General features: G+C 44.0%; 1 protein-coding gene across 1 annotated transcript; it reads left to right on the top strand.

The window, feature by feature from the left end:
- The first annotated feature begins 788 nt into the window (after positions 1-788).
- On the top strand, positions 789-22442 carry LOC138967555 (peroxisomal biogenesis factor 3-like). Its single transcript, XM_070340133.1, has 13 exons — positions 789-959; positions 1799-1883; positions 2345-2391; positions 3594-3675; positions 4316-4359; positions 4809-4924; positions 5829-5919; positions 6308-6362; positions 6723-6879; positions 9864-9931; positions 12880-12993; positions 14029-14125; positions 22126-22442. Exons 1-13 carry the CDS (start codon positions 887-889, stop codon positions 22228-22230), a joined length of 1134 nt encoding a protein of 377 aa, XP_070196234.1. The 5' UTR covers positions 789-886; the 3' UTR covers positions 22231-22442.
- The last annotated feature ends 1043 nt before the right edge of the window (positions 22443-23485 follow it).

The raw sequence follows: 23485 nt of genomic DNA, 5'->3' as shown, positions 1-23485 counted from the left end.
TCATGTTCGCTGTTACTAAAATCTTGAGGAATAAAGAAGGCAAATATCAGCAGATGTGTTTGTTTCAGTCATAAAAAGTTTATCATTTTTTAATTGTACTCTCTCTCTCTCTCTCTCTCTCTCTCTCTCTCTCTCTCTCTCTCTCTCTCTCTCTCTCTCTCTCTCTCTCTCTCTCTCTCTCTCTCACACACACACACACACACACACATATACACACACACACACACCCATGCATACACATAGTGGTTAGAGCAAGGGTACTTTACAAAATGTAATGCAGTTTCCAAGATTCCATCTTATCAAGCTTCACTAAATTTAATTATCACAATTGAAAAAAATTGACTTTTTCCTCAAATAAACCCCAAGAAGGCCTGTAAAGTAGGCCCTATTCTTTTCCAAGAAAACATTGCTAGGAAAATATCTCTTTTTCTCACCGGAATTCCCGGTGCAAGAGTGTCCGGCATAATTATGTCTTCTGAAGCTCCCTCTATCTTTCTCCTTTACAACACACACGCACACACAAAGAGCGCTGCACTCTTCACTTCGGTGCACGTCTACCAAACGCCTGTACTTTGGACACTGTAGCCTTGACCTTGACCTCAAACCAAAACAAACGCCACTTCCGTCCGTAAAAATGATGATAATAAATAATATATCGTTTGATTTTTTTGTATCCATTGCCTTTCCTGTTTTATTCTTTCTTTTAAACCGTATTTAAATTGATTGAATTGTGGGAAATAAGGACGAAAACAAAAATGGAGAAAAAAAATCACTGCAAGGGAGCGCACTCCTCATAACTGTGGACAGTGCATGGCTGACTCGCACTGCTCCTGCGATAACACTTGCTGGTTGATTTCTTAGATCGTGGGAATTTAACACATCGACAATGTTCTCCAGGCTGTGGAACTGCATGCGACGGCATAAAAAGAAGCTGATCTTTTTCTCGGCGTTTTTAGGAGGTATTTATTCGTTACATTTACGCAAAAAGTGCAAGCTGAAAATAAAGTATAAAACGAAGGGTGTGCAACTTCATCATCATCATGTCCATGTTGCTCGTTTGTGTTCTTTAGTTTAACCGAGTGATCCAAAAATCACATGTCGTTGCGCATGCACTTGAAAAATGTGGTAAAGCTAGAAGTTAATGATTCTAACTTCATGTTTGTGTGATTGTGTGGTGCTGATCTTGGAGATATGTGCTTGCACAGGTCTGAAAAATGACAACGACCAGAGCACACAAATGGATTTTAAAACACACCCCTTTTCATGCCAGAATGATCATCCTCAAGATCGTGAGCATTACCGGAAAGAAAAAGAAGTCTGCTATAGTGTTTCCTATGACTAATGAGAGCATACGAATCTGCAAAACTAGTATGAGATAAAAGTCCGGTGTTTATTCAAACAATGTAAAGAATTAGTGAGGGTATACACCTAAATTATCCCCATGGAAGTGATGTTACTTGATATGAAGAAATATTGCTAAATTAAGATTGTATGTAATAGTTAGTGATTATTTTGTATGTGTGTGTTACTGTGTGTGTCACTGTGTGTGTTACTGTGTGTGTCACTGTGTGTGTGAGTGTAAGGGGTTGGTTGGTTCGGTGTGTGGTTGTGTCGGGGGACTATATTTAGGGAAAATGTAGGCAAGTGACATTGATTCAGATTTAACCAACCAGCCTACAAACTATATACCACAGTTGCCCCTGTTTTGCAGACAGATGCACGCACACACACACACAGTATACCAAAACTAAGAGTATAAGCATATACACAACTTGATGCAAAATTGATGTTTGTACAGGTGGCTGGGTGGCATGCAAATGGTTGCAGGGGAAGGTCCAGGAGATTCGAAGCATAGAAGACAAAGAGTACCTTGAAAGGCTGAAGTAAGTATTTTTGTGAAAACTTGACTGACATGAGTGACAATAATTTCCAAAAAAATTTAAAAAGGTGATGCAAGAAATTAACCAGGGGCTGAGATTAACAGAAATCGAAATTTGACAGTTCAAATTTGAGAGTAACATTAATTGATGGCTTCGTGTAGCCTATTCATAAATATTCACTGATAATTGAAGTGACTATCCAGTATTCCTAAATTCTAGCATTTGTTTAAATCTTAAGATGAGCAAAAGTGTTGGCAGATCAAGCCTGGTAATCATCACCTATAATTTTTACTGTATAGATCTACAAAAAGCTGTTGCTTCTGCTGTTCCAGAATGGGAAGTTGGTAGATGTAAAAGAAAGATGTGAATTGTATGCATTGTAGACTACTCTAGCATAGTTTGTTAAATGTGTCAAGTTTTCTTCAGTGCCTATCTCAGTATAAATATTCTCTTTTTTTTTACAGGAGGCAGCACCACTTTGATAGTAACCAGAGGACTTGCAATATGACAGGTGATTAAATTGTCCATTGAAAAGTCTCTCTCTATCTCTTTCTCTCTCTCTCTCTCTCTCTCTCTCTCTCTCTCTCTCTCTCTCTCTCTCTCTCTCTCCCCCCCTATCTCTCTCTCTCCCCCCCCTACCTCTCTCTCTCTCTCTCTCTCTCTCTCTCTCGCTCTCTCTCTTCCATTGGAAAAGCATCTCAAGTTAAACAAAGCCATGTTCATGCATAAATTGTATTACGGTAAAGTGCCAATTTACATTACATCATTATTTAATAAAGCTACCCACAGATATGGGTCGGTCAACTTGATCCCACCGATTCCACGAATTGACCTGTAAAAGACCAGTCTTGCTTTTTAGGGTACTTCAGTTTGGAATTCGCTTCCATCATCCTTTAAGCACTTAAAGTCATTAAAAAGTTTTAAAAAATGTGTTAAAAACCACTTAATGTCTGAGTACCGTATTTTCCGGGTTACAAGGCGCTACAGCTTTTAAAACAAATTGTAATCCAGTCACCCATTGGGCGCAGGGGGCCGATAGGGCCCACCAAAATTGAAAAAGTATACCGGTAACGAAAATAAGCCGCACATCAAAGGAAGAATACAGAGTGAAAATATGTGTGCTCTGTGTGTGTGGGGAGATCAAAGGCAGGTCCAATGTGATAGCTGGGTTGCCTTGTTTATAGACACTGACCTTCTTCCCAGGGGTCAATGACCCAGTTTTAGCTATGAGAGGTGGCTCCCCTGTCATATAGCTCTGAGAGAGGAAACACTTCCTGCACCGGGGTCAGTGACCATGAATAACCACATAATTATGTATGCTCTTCCTGCCTCATCTTCATCATCATCGTCATCATCATCGTCATCTTTAGTTTTCCGACCTCCTTTTGTTGGTTAACTTTTTAATTTTTTAATTATATAATTGTGTGTCTATGCGTCCCAAGGACAGATTGTAAGAAAAGGCGTAGCCTTAAATCTTAATCCTTGTTAAATAAAGTTCAATTCTCTCTCTCTCTCTCTCTCTCTCTCTCTCTCTCTCTCTCTCTCTCTCTCTCTCTCTCTCTCTCTCTCTGTCTTTCTCTGTCTTTCTCATCTGTATATCTGTAAATGTATAATACATGTACATATCATTTTCTAGAGAAAGCTAGGTTACTGTCATTTCTTTTTGAGACCAGATCTTTTGTTCACTACAATGTTTGAACCCTGTTTGTCCAGTTCTGTCGATGATACCAAACCTGAGGGATGCTTTGAACAAAGTCCTGAGCTCAGAAAAGATCACACACAAACTGCAGGAGAAGTAAGTTTCACTTGATGTATTTGTGTTCCCGTCACCTGCTTGGAAATAGACAATGTCCGGAAATAACTCCGGTTTGTATTGCTTGTGAAAGAGCGAATAGTTTTGCTTTTATCGACGCAAACTTTCCCACGTGACATTATCGGTGAGTCATTCGGGAGGTGTGTGTCTGAAACACGTAGACAAGGAGCATGTGTAGAAAGCTTGCCTCACTAGAAGCAAGAGTATTCACTCTTTCACAGCCTGTACAAGCCCGGAGTTGTCTGTTGCAGCAATTGTGTTGCTGTTTTTGTCATGGATATTTATTTTTATGGTACTGATGGTTTAATGGGACCGAACTAATATTCCCTCACTTAAGTCGAATGATTATTGAAGAATTCAATGCAAGATCACAACTACAAAATATGTAAACAGCAAAATCATTAATTGACTAATTAGCAATGGTCGTTTTGTTTATGCAGATATGTACATGTATGTGTCCATGTCATTGTGGGTTTTGTGTGAGTGTGTGTGTGAAAGGACGTGTGTGTGTGTAACCATGTCTTTTCTCCGTTCTTATACATAAATACACAATGTTTATATTACATGCATTGTTTGGAAAGAGTTGACAACTTGTGTGAATGAAATAATGTATTGTTTTCAGTCCACCTGACAAACTCTCTTTGTGGGAAGAACTGAAGATCATTAGTGAGTACAGTGTTTAGTGTGACTGTGACAGAATACTGAGGAGATTTGGAGACAAGTTGGACTTGCCAGAAGACCTTTATTTTTTTTTAATTAAATACATTATACATTTCGTGAGTGAACATAATTTTAAACCTGTATTTCGGTTAGTAACCTGCACTCATTAGCTAGTAAAAGAGGTAGATTTTAGTGAGTAAATTAGCTAGATTTGGGAGTTTTTCTTGATATATATAAAATGTTTAGTTGTAGAGTGGAACCCGAGCAACAGTGGTCATGATAGAGGGGGGTTCGCTGTGGAAAGGTCAATCATCTTTAGAAGAAACAAGTTGTGAGCAGGTACGTGGTGGGGTACAACTGTATCTTGAATAAGCTTTAGGCTATAATATTTCATTTCTATGTTATTCTTTTTGGAATGGTGGATGTGGGTTACTAATTTGTGAATAATTGTGCAGGCATGGGTCGGGCTGTGGCCGGTGTGTATGGGTGTTGTCTGCTGACGCTGTTGCTACGAGTACAGCTCAACATCATGGGCGGCTACCTGTTTTTGGACAGTGGCAAGAAGAACACGGTAAGTGTGTGTGTGTTATTGCAAGTCCAGCTCAACATCATGGGGGCTACCTGTTTCTGGACACTGTCAGTGGCAAGAAGAACACGGTAAGTGTGTGTGTGTTAATGCAAGTCCAGCTCAACATCATGGGGGCTACCTGTTTCTGGACACTGTCAGTGGCAAGAAGAACACAGTAAGTGTGTGTGTGTGTGTTAATGCAAGTCCAGCTCAACATCATGGGGGCTACCTGTTTCTGGACACTGTCAGTGGCAAGAAGAACACAGTAAGTGTGTGTGTGTGTGTTAATGCAAGTCCAGCTCAACATCATGGGGGCTACCTGTTTCTGGACACTGTCAGTGGCAAGAAGAACACAGTAAGTGTGTGTGTGTGTGTGTGTGTGTGTGTGTGTGTGTGTGTGTGTGTGTGTTTGCAATCCTGATACTTGTTTCGTTCAGGCAAGACTCGCTTGAGGCTTTTTGCAAGACAACATGGGTGTATATGAATTGAAAGTATTGAAACGATCTTGTGCTAGCCATGCAAGAATTAAAAACGTTTGGTTGATACCAAAAAAGATGTCTATACTCAGTGGTGAACAGCTTTGAACAGCCAATACGATTAGCAGCTGTGCAGCCGCCATGTTTTCTTGCATTGCAAGGACCTCCACAGGTAGGTCCCCAAGAAAGGCTACTTTCTAGCTTAACTTGCTTCACTCGCCATATCTCGCCGCTGAGAAACGGGGGACTGCCTTTACTTAACTGCTTGATGCCCAGTTTTAGGACCACCAACAGCTCAACACTCTGTAGTATGGATGCTACATGCGTAGCTATATATGCGTTTTCTTTGTATTCAATATGGTAAAATGAATAAGTTATATGGGTGCTGATATTGCAAACACTCACAGATAAATGTCTGGGTTTTTTTTCAGGACGCCGATTCAGATTCAGAAGAAAAGCTTCTAGTACCACAGGCAGTTCAGGAACGTTATCTTGCTTTGGTTCGGCATTTCCTGTCAGAAGGTTGGTATTCTGTCTCTACTAAGCCCTATTCTTTCCCCACCCCTGACCCAACCTATACTAGTCTCTCTCCCTCTTTCTGTCTCTTTTTCTCTGTCTTTCTTTACTGTGCTGTATAAATTCATGGCATGTGATCAGTGGCATGTTTATAATGTGTTTGTAGAAATCTGACAGTGGAGGGGTGTTTTTGTGTGTGTATGATAAAGGAAAGAAGCTGGGTCTGATGTGTGTGGTGTGTGGTGTTTGTGTGTGGGTGTTTGTGTGTGTGTTTGTGTGTGTGTGTGTGTGTGTGTGGGCGTGTGTGTGCTTTTTACCAGCTTCCTTTGCTTCAAATTGCTCGTGCTTCAGGGGTGTTGATTGCTGACATGATGTTTCCTTTCTTTGTTCACAGGAATGGGAGAGCTGTCGAGGTTTGTGAAACAAGCATCACAGAAAGAAGTATTCGGGTGAGAACACACAACATACACATACACAACACACAACACACAACACACAACACACACACGAGTACACCTTCACAATAATAAAGTCTGTTCACTGAAAGCAGAGTTAGACTGCTTGCATTTTTAGAGACTCATTTAACCGTGAAATATAATCCCGAAGCCGGTTACCAGACTAAAATTGTTTAAATCTCTCTTAGACAGCGCTACAAAAGAAGCTATACGGCCCCAGAGAGGACTTGGAGAGGACAGCACGTTTCGCCCTGCAGTCCGGACTGACGATCTAACAGCGAACGACAAGAAAAACAAGAAGAAGAAATCTCTCTAAAAAAAACGCACACTAAACATATGCTTGTGTGTTTGCAGGGTATCCCTGAAGGAGCAAATGTCGATCGACTTTGTGCAGAGCGTGGTGAACTCGGTGAGGGAGAGGGTGGAGTGTGGGAGGACGGAGCTGTGTCAGGGTCCCCCCACCCTCCCCCTCGCCCGCTACCTGCTGCCCGGGGAACAGGTGCCTGATATTGTAAGTTGCAACAGTTATCACCTGTGTTCGATTTCTCACTTTTGGTGAGAGAGAGAGAGGGGGGATGGAGAGAAAGAGAGAAGAAGAGAGAGAGTTCTGTGGTGTTTGTTCATAATTCTAAGTTGCAATATTGCATGGCAATTACAGACCTGTTTACCAGTACGATTTGGGCGTATTTTGTACGCCAAATTATTATCGGTACGCAAATACGCGACACACACACAAAATACGCCTAAGAAAAAGTCTAGAATACATTTTCTGGTGTTGGTGTGCTGATTACGGGATGGTACAACTGATTACGGTTTCGGTCGAAGGGAGATAACCATGACAGCGAGTCTTCAGCTGTGGAAACCTTGTTCAGTTGTTGGCACGTGCGATCGTCTGGACAATCGTGGCAAAATGAAGCGGAAAAATGTGCCAGTTTCGGATGACTGTACCAAATCTAAACAGCAGAAGCAGCAGATTTTCTTGGAGAAATATAAGAAAGAGCCAGGAATTGTGGAGTCTACTATGTAAAAAAGTCATGCACACTGCAAGTATTGTAAATCAGATTTCTCTGTTGGCCATGCTGGGAAATATGACATCGAACGACACTGCAGTTCCAAATCTCACCTGGACAAGGTTGCTGCAAAGAAATCCGCTGAAAGCTGCCAAGGAATTATGAAGTTCATTCCCGCAAAGCAAATCCTGCCAGAAGAAAAGGCTGTAGTCCATGCTGAAGCAATGTTTTCTGAGATGATTGTAAAAATGAACTTGCCACTGTCAACCGCAGATGTTATTTCACGAACTTCATCTTTTCATTATCAATCTGTTTGGAAGACACTGGTTATAATGCCATAAACTGACAGGTAAATACAATTGTTTTATTCCTGTTGTATTGGAAGGAGTTAAATTCTGAAGGTGTTCACAAGACATGCTATTCTTACACAAACACGTTTGCACCCACGCGTACATTTTCCCTAGCCCATACGGCTTTGCTTGCAAAGTACACCAACTTTTTGAAAAATACCCTCAACTTTTTGGGAAAGTACTCTTGCCTTGCGTTTAGGGTAAACAGATCTGCAATTATTACATGAGGTCTATTGTCTGAGTTTTGTTGAGAGAGAGAGAGGGAGAATCAGAATCAGAATGTTTATTTGCGAAAACTCATATTGTTTATAGCAAAAGGGTGCTGGGGGGTTGGGTAATCGAACGATCCACGAACATCAGTGTACACATTACCCCCCGCGGGTTAGGGGGAAGAATTTACCCGATGCTCCCCAGCATGTCGTAAGAGGCGACTAACGGATTCTGTTTCTCTTTTTACCCTTGTTAAGTGTTTCTTGTACAGAATATAGTCAATTTTTGTCAAGATTTTAGTCAAGCAGTATGTAAGAAATGTTAAGTCCTTTGTACTGGAAACTTGCATTCTCCCAGTAAGGTAATACATTGTACTACGTTGCAAGCCCCTGGAGCAAATTTTTGTTTAGTGCTTTTGTGAACAAGAAACAATTGACAAGTGGCTCTATCCCATCTCCCCCCTTTCCCCGTAGCGATATAACCTTCGTGGTTGAAAACGACGTTAAACACCAAATAAAGAAAGTGTTCACATTGGTTTCATTCTGTTACACAAAAACAATAGAGAGAGAGAGAGAGAGAGAGAGAGAGAGAGAGAGAGAGAGAGAGAGAGAGAGAGAGAGAGAGAGAGAGAGAGAGAGAGAGAGAGAGAGAGAGAGAGAGAGAGAGAGAGAGAGAGAGAGAGTTGAATTGAATTGAATTGAACTTTATTTAACAAGGATTAAGATTTAAGGCTACGCCTTTTCTTACAATCTGTCCTTGGGACGCATAGACACATAATTATATAATTAAAAAATTAAAAATTTAAAAAGTTAACCAACAAAAGGAGGTCGGAAAACTTCAGCATGTGATAATAAAGATGACGATGATGATGATGATGATGATGATGATGATGATGATGATGATGATGATGATGATGATGATGATGATGATGATGATGATGATGATGATGAAGATGAGGCATGAAGAGCATACATATGTGGTTATTCATAAAATCAAATGCATACTATGCAGGTAATTATAAATACAAGCTGGTAGCAATCGAACATGTAGAAATAGTACAACAAAAATATGTTCAGAACATACAATGCACAGCATATCTTTGACGTAATACTAAGTGTGGTAAATCAAAAGGCGTTAAACCACTCAGACATTAAGTGGTTTTTAACACATTTTTTAAAACTTGTTAATGACTGCAAGTGCTTAAAGGATGATGGAAGTGAATTCCAAACTGAAGTACCTGAAAAAGCAAGACTGGTCTTATACAGGTCAATTCGTGGAATCGGTGGGATCAAGTTGACCGACCCATATCTGTGGGTAGCTTTATTAAATAATGATGTAATGTAAATCGGCACTTTACCGTAATACAATTTATGCATGAAAATGGCTTTGTTTAACTTGAGATGCTTTTCCAGTGGAAGAAAGTTAAGCATTTTTAATTTCATATCTGTTGATGCATTACCCTGTGTCCTCTCCCTTGCGAGAGGACAGAGAGAGAGAGAGAGAGTTCTGTGGAGTGTTTTTGTTTTTCAATTTACCAAGCACATCACTATTCTTTAGATAACATGCAGCTTGAACTTTGTTAACTAAGGGCTTCCTGTCATCCAGTACTGTTTGTTTGTTTTTCATGCAAAACTGCAGATATTGATAGAGCCAACTTGACACCAGGTCTAAGGCCAGGCCTTTCACTTCCGTCACTTGGCTCTAAAGGCTTCCCTAGGGCTGGAATTTACCTGGGCAATGTAGGGCTTTATGTTGATGAGGACGGGTTAAGAGCTTACCTTTAGTGGAAGAAACTGAATTGTTTTGTGGTTAAGGGTTTGCTTTGTTTGAATTCCGCTATGATTTGCTGATATGTGATATTGCATGTGTTTGCATTTATGATTTGATGGTGTTTAACTTCAAAAGTATGCATTTTATTCTTTCAGGAAGTGAAAAATGTGGAGGAGGAGTTGTATGATAAACTAGTCAAGGAAACCAGGGATATTCTGGAAAGGTAGGCAGTTTACACCAATATATCCTAGCTTGTACCTGATTTATATTGGGTGACTCTTAGTCAGGAAAGTGTGCTGCAGATTTCTTTTGTCTTAGTTACTTGAATTTTCTTTTGTCTAACCTGAATTTCCTCTAGAGTTTTCCACTTTGGATTGCTTGAATTTTCTTTTGTCTAACCTGAATTTCCTCTAGAGTTTTCCACTTTGGATTGCTTGAATGTTCGTTTGAAATTTCTTTTGTCTTTGCTTTGGATTTGCTTTTGTTTTACTATTACATACTTGATTTTTTGACTCACATGCGAAGCAAAAGTGAGTCTATGTACTCACCCGAGTCGTCCGTCCGTCTGTCCGTCCGTCCGTCCCCCCCGTCCGTCCGTCCGGCCGTCCGGCCGTCCGGAAAACTTTAACGTTGGATATTTCTTGGACACTATTAAGTCTATCAGTACCAAATTTGGCAAGATGGTGTATGATGACAAGGCCCCAAAAAACATACATAGCATCTTGACCTTGCTTCAAGGTCATGGTCGCAGGGGCCATAAATGTTGTCTAAAAAACAGCTATTTTTCACATTTTTCCCATTTTCTCTGAAGTTTTTGAGATTTAATACCTCACCTACATATGATATATAGGGCAAAGTAAGCCCCATCTTTTGATACCAGTTTGGTTTACTTTGCTTCAAGGTCAAGGTCACAGGAGCTCTTCAAAGTTGGATTGTATACATATTTTGAAGTGACCTTAACCCTGAACTATGGAAGATAACTGTTTCAAATTTAAAAATTATGTGAGGCACATGTTATGCTTTTATCATGAGACACATTTGGTCACATATGATCAAGGTCAAGGTCACTTTGACCCTTATGAAATGTGACCAAAATAAGGTAGTGAACCACTAAAAGTGACCATATCTCATGGTAGAAAGAGCCAATAAGCACCATTGTACTTCCTATGTCTTGAATTAACAGCTTTGTGTTGCATGACCTTGGATGACCTTGGGTCAAGGTCACATGTATTTTGGTAGGAAAAATGTGTAAAGCAGTTCTTAGTGTATGATGTCATTGCTAGGTTTAGCTGAAGGTCAAGGTCATGTAAAGGTCAAGGTCAAGCATGTGAGTCGTATGGGCTTTGCCCTTCTTGTTTAAAACTTTTACTGGCATGTTTTAAAATATTGTCGGTCTTAGTTGAATTATCTGTTGTCTTACTGGAATGTTGTTTTTCTTGACAATGAAAGTCGCTCGTTCATTTCAATGCTTGTCATTCCATCTGTCAGGCCAGGAGACTGGTTCTGCACTACTCACACTTACTCTTGTTGCAAGTGTCATATGGAGCACTTACTTCCCTTTGTTTCGCACATCTTAACCCCTTCACTGCCACAGTGGTAGTAACTTATCCGAATGGTCTATGGGAAAGAACTGTGTTTAGAACCCCTACAAGTACTTGGACAGTGGTTACCTTCCATTTAGTTTTCAGAAATGTCCTGAAATGTTGTTGACACAAATTCCACGTATGAGATACGGTTATGGGCGTACAGTAAAACCTGTCTCTAACGGACACCCTTGGGGAATGGTAATAGTGTCCCTATTAGACAGGTGTCCCTTCTTCACAGGTGGAGGGGCCGGGGCAATATTTTACAAAGAGCACGTAAAATGAACAAGACACTTTTTGTCAGTCCTGTAGTATGTATTTATTGGATTGAACATGAGACTCACTGAAAATGTGAGTAAACAAATGATACATGTAGCAAACAACAACAACAACAACAACAACAACAACAACAACAACATCCCCCCCACCTTAGCACCTACCCCGTTCCCTACACACACTGTGCATTCAAACTTACGCAAGTCGGACGTCACAAAGCTAAAAATAGCTGACTCTTCATCAGTCATTCAACGGGAAATTCCGCAGTGTGTCTCGACCAAATTGGGTCAGCTCTTGTTTCATTCAGTTTTTCTAGTCTCAGCATAAATGCATGGAACAAAAATGTAGCTGTGTTAACTATTGTTTCCTTCGAACGATTGCTTACAAAGAGAGAGAGATCGAGAGAGAGATTAGTAGGAAGGGGGGAGTGGTAAATGATAAATGGTTGCCATACCACTCCCATACCACGTTGTTCAGGTCTTCATATTGCGTTTTCCGACGTTTCACAGTTTTTTGGTCGATTCGCGCACCTGACTCCCACTCCTTCATCACGTCTTCTTTTTCCGATTTGATCCTCGCGATCTGTGTTTTACCACATCCCATCTCCTTCGCCACATCTCGGCATGATTGGCCGCTATCTAGTTTTTTCAAGGCAGCGACACGCTGCTCTAAAGTCAACGCTTTTCTTTTTCCTGCTGGAGATTCCATTTTCAAACACAGTAGTCTACTGTTGCTTTTGGTTGTGACTGTATCCACAATGTGGAAAAGCGAAAGTGAGCGAAGCGAAAATGAGTGAGCGAAAGTGGGTCTCCATCTAAACAAGCCACTGATTGGTCAGAAAAGGGACAGGACAACCAATCAACAACCATTTGTGCTACGGCTACGGCTGCCGAGCACTGACTGCATAACAGTCGAGTTTTCGAAGTTGCGTTTTTATGTACGTTGTGTCCGTTTGTGGCAGTGTTTACACTTCCTACGGTCCGAAAAATCGTGTCCGCGTCCGTAAGTGACAGGTGTCCGCCCGTTAAAGGTTAGTTATTGTTGAAATCGTGTTCGTGCCATGATAAACTGTCCGTATGTAGCAGGTGGCCGTTACAACAAGGGTCCGCTAGACTCAGGTTTTACTGTACGATAAACAGAAAATGACCACGTATTACATACGGGGTGGGCAGTGAAGGGGTTAAGATAGCACTCTGCCTCAATCATTCGATTAAGGTTCTTTTTCTTCTATTTTACTGGAATGTTCTTTTTGTTGTCCTGTACTGGAATGTTATTTTTTTGTACTTGACATGAATTTTGTTTTGTGGTGCAGCCCTGACTTCCACCTGGTGCTGCAGGAGAGCCTGGAGCGAGGGTTCGCTCGTCTGATGGACAACATGGCCGACCACTACCGCCTCAAGATGGACCCGGGTCAGCCGCAGATGGGGTACGGTCAGCATGGAATAGACCCTATCAGTATTCCAAGCTCTCAAGCATAGCAAAGCATGTGGTACGGCTATCTCGCGAGAGCTGGGAAGATCGATGTTCGAAGTTCTCGCGACTATTGAAGCATAAGAAAGAGCATGTCTTGCGGATATATTGTGAGAGCTGCTCAGAAACTGACAAGGTTGATAGTGACTTGGTAAAGTTGTCTTGGGGTTATTGAGGCTTGCACTAGCTGATAAAAATGAGCATTTTTTCATGCATTGTCTCTTCTCAATGAAAAGTTATCATGCTTGTGCCTACAATGACCTAGGAACTGCATTTTTCAGTCTTTAAATGTTAGGAATGATGACAAGCACTAATGTATCAAGCCTACATTTAAAGGAAATATGACCTTTATTGTAGCCTCATTTATTTGACTACAGTGGACTCCCCCATTTTAAGACCTCCACCCCCCACCCTTCAACCCCCCCCCCCCCCCCCCCATTTAAGACTTTCCCCTTTTTAAGGTCCTGTTTTCTCAGATTTTCTGTTCCTAAATTCTGTAAATGTACCCACGGTTTAAGACTCCCTCCTTTTAAATCAATCAATCAATCAATCAATCAATCAATCAATCAATCAATCAATCAATGAGGCTTATATCGCGCATATTCCGTGGGTACAGTTCTAGGCGCTCTGCAGTGATGCCGTGTGAGATGAAATTTTATACGGCCAGTAGATTGCAGCCATGTCGGCGCATATTTACCTTTCACGGCCTTATTCCAAGTCACACGGGTATGGTAGACAATTATTAACTGTGCCTAAGCAATTTTGCCAGGAAAGACCCTTTTGTCAATCGTGGGATCTTTAACGTGCACACCCAATGTAGTATACACGGGGGGTGGTTCGGACACCGAAGAGAGTCTGCACACAAAGTTGACTCTGTGAAATAAAGACCTTATTGTCTTAAATTTTGTTTCGGTCTTAAAAGGAGGGTTCCCCTGTGTTTCATGATGGCCGCTCAAAGCATGTTGCAATAAACATGTTGGTGTTTGTGCAGTCTCCATGAGGTCACGCTGCCCTTCGCCAAAGTGTTACCTGTCATAGACATCGTCGTCAATCAGCTGCTCGGGGACGCGCCAAACCCCTTCATTCAGGTCAGATTTTCAGCGGGGAAAGTTTCTCTTTACCTGCATTTCATAGTTCATATGAGGCCTTTACCTGTCATGATGCATGCATTTCATAGTACATATGAGGCCTTTACCTGTCATGATGCATGCATTTCATAGTTCATATGAGGCCTTTACCTGTCATGATGCATGCATTTCATAGTTCATATGAGGCCTTTACCTGTCATGATGCATGCATTTCATAGTTCATATGAGGCCTTTACCTGTCATGATGCATGCATTTCATAGTTCATATGAGGCCTTTACCTGTCATGATGCATGCATTTCATAGTTCATATGAGGCCTTTACCTGTCATGATGCATGCATTTCATAGTACATATGAGGCCTTTACCTGTCATGATGCATGCATTTCATAGTACATATGAGGCCTTTACCTGTAATGATGCATGCATTTCATAGTACATATGAGGCCTTTACCTGTCATGATGCATGCATTTCATAGTTCATATGGCCTTTACCTGTAATGATGCCTGCATTTCATAGTACATATGAGGCCTTTACCTGTAATGATGCCTGCATTTCATAGTACATATGAGGCCTTTACCTGTAATGATGCATGCATTTCATAGTACATATGAGGCCTTTAGGCCAAAAAAAAAAAATTGTCTGTTTAGGGTAACATGACCAAAAAAAGTAGGGTCGGTAGGTAGGTAGGTTTTTTTTTTTTTTTTTTTTTTTTTTTTTTTTTTTTTTTGTAAATGCTATGTTGGCTGAACATTCACTTCTTATATTTGATGAATACATGTTTCAAAACTAACGTATAAATAAAACAGAGAGAAAGGGAGAGAAAGAAACGCCAAATGTCTCTTTTTAGCATTTTTACCTCTTTTTTTTTCTTTTTTTTTTTTGAAATCAAAAAAAAGTTTTTGGGTCGGCGCCAAATCGATAGGGTCGGTCGGGTTACCCTAAACAGACAATTTTTTTTTTTGGCCTTACCTGTAATGATGCCTGCATTTCATAGTACATATGAGGCCTTTACCTGTAATGATGCATGCAAAATGTGTGAAAAGAAAAGGTGTAACATTCAGGGATGTAAGCAATATGTATGGAAGGCGAAAAGAGTCAAAATCGAGCAAAAGGATCGATCAAAAGGATCGATCCTTTCGCGTTTGACCCTTTCCGCCCGACGCGCGGAAAGGGTCAAATGATCGAGCAAAAGGATCGATCAAAAGGATCGATCCTTTCGCGTTTGACCCTTTCCGCCCGACGCGTGGAAAGGGTCAAATGATCGAGTAAAAGGATCGTGCAAAAGGATCGATCCTTTTACACGATACTTTTGAACGAGCAGTTTCATCGCGCTGTTTCGGAAAATCATGGAACGGATTAGCACAAAGAACGAATCTAGAAAGTAAAGTAAGTAGATTACGTGTTCTGGTGCGGCGTGAAGGAGCATGAAATATCAAGAAAAATAAACAAAAAATTCTCCTTGTTTTAGCGAGTACATTTAGGGGTGTGTAGTTAAAATTACTGTGTGAAAAGTGTTTGGCGCGAAGCGTTCGTCTGCAACAGATCTAGATGTGCCACTTTCAGCACATATACAGGAACGTGTACGGGTAACGTCATCAAATCTACTTTTTACGTCACGAGTTTGAGCCGAGATCTGCAGTCTTGGTAAACAACTTATGATTTGGAACATTGGATAAAAAAAGTGAGTCACGGGTGACAGAATATCTACACGTACACGTACAGGTCTTTGCTACACGTTCTATCATCCAGAACACTAGACGCACGTACACGCGAACTGAAATCTGAAGTCAGTTTGCCACCAAAATGTGAACTCCAGACTGTGTGCCGGTAAAATTCCGGTGCCACTTTTTGTCGGCACCGGATCCAGTAAAAGGATCGATCCTTTTGATCGATCGTTTGACCCTTTCCACCTTCCATAAATATGAGGGTATGTTTGTATGATTCTATTCATATTGATAGAGGGAGTTGGGGTGTGAGTGTGTGTGCGTGTTTGTGCACATGAATTTTGATACTGAAAAACAATTGCTTATCACTCTGCTTGCATTTAATCACATATTCTTACTCCAATTCTTATGAATGCATTGACTTTAGTCCCACATGCTAGATGTCGAAAAACCTCTCAAATTACCTGCCCTTAGTAGGGTGGTAACCAAGCTAAAAGCGACGCCATAGCCGTTGCTATGGCCTGACCTTGCTCGGTTACCCATAACACCCTGCGCACCACGTGAGCGCCAGCATCCGTAATAATCATTCTCGACTTTCGACAACACACGGTGGACGTGTCCGGATTTCGCTCTCACTTTTGGCCTTCACATGCCTGCTTGTCCGTGAGACTAGCCGGTTTCCTGTGGGTCTACCTGTCCGTCTACCTTTTGGTGAGATCTTTCCTGTTTACGTTTGGTTAAATGGTGTTAGCTTTGTGTTGAACATGCACGCAGAAGTTTTTGTTCTGGGTGACTGTGTTTCGCCGGTCTTAAAATGGCCGACAACAAAGCTAAACTCGGCGCGAGACTGGAAGGTGGCAAAGCTCTTAGCCTGGTTTAGTAACTATTCCTAGGAGTAGCCTAAGAACTTTGATTTGCCTATTATGCGGGTCGTAGATCCGTCAAACAGCACTTCTTTTTATGTTCCTATCCCTCCGAGGGTGGGTTCAGTTCTTTCACAGCTCGCTTCCTCTGTTGGGGTTAATCAGCCTTTAGGCTCCTTATAGACTTTTTGTTGGATCGTCGTCGGTGCGACTGATGGGGGGGGGGGGGGAGTAGCCGTGTGGCTATTCTTTCCTCTTTCTCTGTGTAAGAGGAATCAGTCAATGTCCTCCTTTTGGGGGGACTTAACGATGTTTTGTGTCTATATTCTCGGCTGTTTCAGGCGCGATCGGCGGTTCCCGCCCTCCCGTTTCGTCAGCTTCGCACTGTGGCCTAGTGCAAATGGCCTGTTCGGTTCAGCCCGTTTTTTGCCTCTGGTGGCTCTGGGCTGTTCTCGAGCACCCCTTCCTTTTAGGAGGGGGGGCCTGCTCCCTGCCTGCGTCTAACCACTCTGATTACCGCCGGTACTTCACAGTGTGTTACGCATCCCCCTGCCATTGGGGGGGGGATAGGGGGGCTCTCCTGCGTCGCACCGTCGCCTGGTGCAAACGGCCAGCTCGGTTCAGTCCTTTCTGCCACTGGTAGGCTGGGTTGTTCGCGAGCACTCTCTCCGTTAGGAGAGGGGGTCTGCTTCCTCTCTTTCTCTTCCCGCTCAGCTTGCTTTTAGCAACACTGCAGTGGGAAGTCAGCTCTCTCCCCTTGCGGGAGAGGGAGAGAGGGGGCATGGTAAGTCACAGCCTGGGTTTGGTCCCACCTTGTCCCACTGGGGGCAGGGGGCTGTGTCAGCTTCCCACCCTTTCCCGCCCCCCGGGCGCGTTGGGGTGGCGGCTTTCCAGGCTACGTTACATACCCCTTCTCTGCTCCATTTGGGGCAGGGTGGGGGGGTGTCAGTGGCTCACCCTTTCCCGCCCGCTGGGCGGGATCGGGTGGGGGCTGGAGCAGCGTTCCACCCTGTCCCTCCCTCTGGGTCGGACGGGGTGGGCGCTGTTGGACTGTCTTCACAGTCTGTGCCTCTATTGTCCTGGCCCGACAGTCGTCCTCCTCCCCTATCGGGTTGTGTGGTCGGTGGGCTATAGGACTACGGCAGGTGGACGGAGGGGGGTCGGCCGTTTTTCGGTTCGTCTCTCTCCGTCGCTCTTACTGCTGCGACGAGCCACCCCCCTCCTCATCTGGGGGTGGCTTGGCTCAGGCCTTGCTACACAGTGGGGGTGCTATGTACGGCTTTCCAGGCTACCTTACATACTCCTTCTCTGCTCCGTTTGGGGCAGGTGGCTGTGTTAGCTGCCCGCGCTTGTCGCGGGTAGCGGTCGCGAAACAATGAGCTTGACTCTCTTTTGTTCTCGGCAGGGTGTCTCGCACAGTGGTCAGGGAACAATGAGCTTTGCTCCGTTTTGTTCTCTGCACGGGCTGTGCCGGCTGGCTGCATGGTCAGGCGGAGACAGAACGTACCCTTTCTCTCCAGTCTCCCATTCTTTGTGTTCACAATGATCTGCAGGGACTCGGCTTTAGTATCGCCTGGCCGGTGGTCATTGTCCGTAGCCAGCATAGGTCACCCCCCCCCCCCCCTCCTTGGGGTGGGTGAGTGATAGGGCTACTTGACTTCGGCAGGTGGACGAGCGAGGATCGGCCGTTTACGGCCGTTTCTCTGTTTCAGTCCTTACCCCCTCTTGGGGTTACGGCTGTGCTGGACCGCCCCCCTCCCCACTTGGGGTGGGTTGTGGTCATACCAGGTAGTCTGGTTCTTAGCACTGGGATGCTTCTCTCGCACAGCGGGTGGGGTAAGACGCGCCGGGCCCGGCTTTGTCTTGCTTCTCCACTCTCTCTTCTTCTTGGCAGAGATCTGTGCCAGGTACCAACCCCTCTTCCCCCCACCTCTTGTTCAGGTGGGCGGTTTTGGGTTGGCAGTCAGAGACTGATCACGCTTTTCATCCACACTCTTGGCGGGTTATTGGCAGGAGATTTAGTGCGCGACCTCCCCTGCCTCCCCTCCTTTTGTGTTTTACACAACTGGTGGTTAGGTTCGGACTTCTTGTTTAAGGAGGGGGAGTGTATAGGGTTGCCTACTGATTGTAGGCTTCCCATACATAGAGCGGCTGCTGTTGCAGTTTACTTTGGCCCGGATAGGTTGGGGGTGTCTCTCTTCCTTCCTCTTCCGGGATGCCTTTGGGTTTTCACAGGCTTTCTCGCAATTTGTTTCATTTGCTGAGTCTGTGGTGATTGCCTGCCACATGCCACACTTTTTGGCTTGATCCGCACCTTAGGATAGTGGTCTGCAGCCTACAGCTTTTTACGCAGGGGATTGCTGGCTTCGGGGTTTCAGGCTGCTTCGTCCTCACTTTTAGTGCGGAAGAAGATAGCAGGGAATTTTCAGGCTCAGGGTCTGATCCGGACTTTTCTTATTGCCAGGGGCTGGTTTCTGGCTTCGCTTACAGACCACAGGGAACATGGAGTTTTCATGATGTTACTCCTCCCTCTCCTCTCTGGAGGAGCTAGGATTTCATGGTTTGGAGTTTTCTGCTTTGGCAGAGACTCTCTTCTGTGCTTTCTTATAGGCAATCTTATCCTCCGTGAACGCTCTTTTGGGTTAGGGAGGATGCCTTGGATAAGGCTTTAGCCAGGCTGCTGGCAGCTTGGGCTAGGGTCGTCACTGAGCGGAGAAGTTTCTCGGTGACGTTTTAGGCCCACACTGTTTTTGCTTGGTGTGATCTTCCTTTTCAAGGGGTTTGATTTCATGCTGGTTGCAGGAAGCAAGGGTCAGGCTTTTTCGGGGGTTGTTAAAACCTACTCAATAGCTGGAATCTTTCCCTTCCTTCTTGGACCTCTGGCAGCGCATTTATGCGCCCCCGGTTACAAAGGGGGTTTTGGTTCAGTGTTTCCTCCCTCTCTGCGGGAGGTGGGTAGGCATGGGCTAGAGCTTTCAGCTTTGGCTGAGATTTTCCTCAGTGCTCTCACATGAGCTTTCCTTCTGCGTTTCTGCACACAGGAAAGGGCTCGGTTTCTGGGGGGTGTTGGTCTCTGAACTATCTCGGGGGTTGGTTGAGCTTTTTCAAGGTCAATCAGCTTATCAGCTGCACTTTCTTTTGGTGTTGAACCAGGCTTTTTGTCTGGTGCTCTCAGTAACCAGGCAAAATTCCGAGCTGTCCTTATCCCAGGTTTTTTACCTGGGCATGCTGTTCGACTTTGTCTCTTGGAAGGTTTATTCTTCACACAAGAGAGAATAGGGAGGCTATAAGCTCTTTTCACTGCCAAACTGGCACGAGAGCAGGCCTCTGTGGGGTCTTTAGACCCGATATTCGGTCGGACGGTATCGATAGCTAGGCTGGCCCTCTAGTCTTCCCTCAAGTTTTTTTGGGGGTTCGGCCTCTCAGGTCTGGGACATGAGGGTCCTCCTCCAGAGTGGGTTCCTCCACTCGGGAAGGTGGCTGGAATCCTTTTGGATCGCTCAGGGGACTTTTTTCCCTAGCTTTGTTTTCCCCTGGACTTAGACCGCTTTATGGATGCGTTTTCGTCTAGATGGGGCCTGCACTGGCAATTGCAGTCTTGAGGCTGTGATGTAGACGCAAATCCTTGGGCTTCTCTTTTGCCTGAGGTTAGGAGCAGTAGCTCTTAGTCTACTAGCCTTTCCTTTTTGGCTATTTACAGGCATGTCCTGTTGCTTTCGGGCAATTCTTCTGTTGCTTCTTAGGTGAACTAGCTGGGGTGAGCAAGTTCTCGCTCCCTGTCAGACAGAGTATAGGGGATTCTGATTGGGTTTCACACTAAATCAATTTCTCAGGGGAATTTCTCCCCGGCCAGCTCTGCGATCTGGCCGACTCGCTCAACAGGTCCTTTCAGGGCTTGCACAGGGGTTGGCCCATCTGCTTACGGGTCTGGAGGCGTGCTGTTTGTGTTTTAGATCATGGGTTCGGACTCTGGTCTTTGGGAACGAAGCATATATTTCCTCCATTTTATCGGTGTATGCTCCTTTTTTGGCCTCCTTGGCCAATTGGGGATTTAGAGCGGGGGTGCAACTCCTTAGCGCCCCTCTCTCAAGCCAGGTGGTTTTTCACCTCTGTTTCAGTTTTTGGCTTTGGGCAGCTGGGCCTCTTCTTTGAGGTTCCGGCTTCTCGGCTATCTCAGCTGTTTTGAGACAAATAGGCCTCTCTTCTGTTGCTCATGGCGCTCTTGTCGGCATGATCAAGGGACCTTGTTTTACGAGGTTTAGAGGCTCCCCCTTGTTTAGCGCGTGGGACTTTGTTCTACTTACTCTGGGCCTCAGCCCTATAGGGCAGTGAGGCGCATGCGTTTTTGGGGTTTGCCAGAGGATGTAGCCTTAGGGCTTTTGGTTCCGTTTGTTCACGGTTTTTGGCCAGGTTTTGGGGTTTCAGAAGCCTGGTCAATATCCTCTGGTGTTTGATTCCCTCCTCTTGGGAGGATTATCGCTCCGGGAGATTCGGATTTTCTAACTGTCTGGTTGGACTTTTTTTAATCCCTTTTTTGACGTTACTGTCTTTTGGAACCACGAGCTTTAGCTCAGGTTCTTATTTCTTTACAATGGAGCGAAAGAGACGTCTTTTATTTGTCTCTCTCTAGGGGCTCTGCTACGTTCATAGGGCAGTCCTATGAGTGGTGCGTTCCGAACAGGGGGGGGGGGGGGGGCGTTCAGTCCTCTCTCTATTCCTTTTCAGGCGTTCGGGAGTCTGGTGTTCTTATCTGGCTGGTGGTGTTCCTCTCGCCTATGCGAGGTTTGCCAACAGCTCGGGTACAGATTTTGTGTTTCTTTTATTGCCGTGTTGCGTTCTGGTCGCCTAGGCGAAGCTTTGCAAACGGCTTACTGGAGATCAGATGATGTGTTCATCAGTTTCTATCTTCGGGATATCTCCTGCACGCGGCTAGATGGCTCCAGTTCATTGCTGGTTTTAGTTGCTGCAGGGCAGGTTCTTACAAGGACATAAGTAGGTTCCCTCCACCTTTAGGAGGAATCTGCATTCATAAGAATTGGAGTAAGAATATGTGATTAAATCGAAAATTTTTAATTAAATTTTGATTTAATATAATATACTTACCCAATTCTTATAGTTAATACCCTCCCATCCGTCCCCGCTGGATTATGTCCTTGGGGGTTTGTTTGACTATTAGTCTCGAATGATTATTACGGATGCTGGCGCTCACGTGGTGCGCAGGGTGTTATGGGTAACCGAGCAAGGTCAGGCCATAGCAACGGCTATGGCGTCGCTTTTAGCTTGGTTACCACCCTACTAAGGGCAGGTAATTTGAGAGGTTTTTCGACATCTAGCATGTGGGACTAAAGTCAATGCATTCATAAGAATTGGGTAAGTATATTATATTAAATCAAAATTTAATTAAAAATTTTCGATTTTGTACTCACGACTGAAGCACATAAGGTAACAAAAATGTGCCTTTCTTCCTTTCAGGAATTGTTGCTATTGGAGCCGATGAAAAACCTTGCGGCCAATATATACGAAGCGTTTAGCCAGGAGGACACACCTCCTTCCACTGCTGCCTGCCTGGCTCCCTAGATCAGTCCTTCCCTCTGGCTTTTACCCTGAAAACTGTGACAAGCAGACTTCTTGCCTTCACCAACTTGCTGAGTGACTTTGGAGTGGTTTTGTCACAATGAAAACCCCCTTTTACAGCCTCAACAACATCTAGGAAAATGAGGTCTTGAAAAGGAGTTTTAAAATTGAGACAAATTATGAACAGATAATCTGAAAAAGCAAGACCTTTGAAAGGGGGGGGGGGGGCAGTCTGACATCCGGAGGTGGGGGGGGGGGGGGGGGTGTTACACTGTATTCCCTACCTTGGGTACAAGAGGATCTAAGTCAGTACATCATACCTGGAACTGAGACAACGATGGTCAAGCCAGAGATAACAGGAAAGCCGAAATTAACTTCATTTTTCACCAGTGTGTCAACACAAAGTGACCACAGAGAACCCTATCTGTGCCCTGAAACTGTGAAAAGGAAGAGCCATGCAAAATGTTTGACTGAAGTTCCTTTTTAAGTATTTAACTCATTGTCTCCCAGGTACGGATATATCTGTTACCCACTCATATGGCTCTATCTGACCAGGTACGGATATATCAGCTCAGACTGTTAGCTTCAGTCGCTTACTGTAACATCGATCTAACGCCTGCATTCCAGCGTGTTGATACAGTTACTACACAGTTACTACAATTCTGAGTGACCTGCTGCAGCACAGCTGGTCTCGGCAAAAAAAACTTGGTCAACATAGGTGGGGTAGAAAGTGTTAATCACTTTCACAGCGCGTGTGGAGTCTGTGAGTTAGAATATTAATCAGAGTGCCCTGCAAAAGGGTCTGTCTTTGTTAATGCATCTGTTAATCCACCTCTTCTTCCAAAATCACTTGCTCATTAAGTGGCGGGGATGTAGCTCAGTCGGTAGCGCGCTGGATTTGTATCCAGTTGGCCGCTGTCAGCGTGAGTTCGTCCCCACGTTCGGCGAGAGATTTATTTCTCAGAGTCAACTTTGTGTGCAGACTCTCCTCGGTGTCCGAACACCCCCGTGTGTACACGCAAGCACAAGACCAAGTGCGCACAAAAAAGATCCTGTAATCCATGTGAGAGTTCGGTGGGTTATAGAAACACGAAAATACCCAGCATGCTTCCTCCGAAAGCGGCGTATGGCTGCCTAAATGGCGGGGTAAAAACAGTCATACACGTAAAAGACGTGGGAGTTTCAGCCCATGAACGAACAAACAAACAAACTTGCTCATTAAAAAGTTGTTACATGTATCTGATGTATCACTTTGGTG

Source organism: Littorina saxatilis, linkage group LG5 (assembly GCF_037325665.1).
Source record: "Littorina saxatilis isolate snail1 linkage group LG5, US_GU_Lsax_2.0, whole genome shotgun sequence".
Classification (NCBI taxonomy): domain Eukaryota; kingdom Metazoa; phylum Mollusca; class Gastropoda; order Littorinimorpha; family Littorinidae; genus Littorina; species Littorina saxatilis.
Note: the sequence above shows the minus strand (reverse complement) of the source record. Positions and strands in the feature narration are given on the sequence as shown.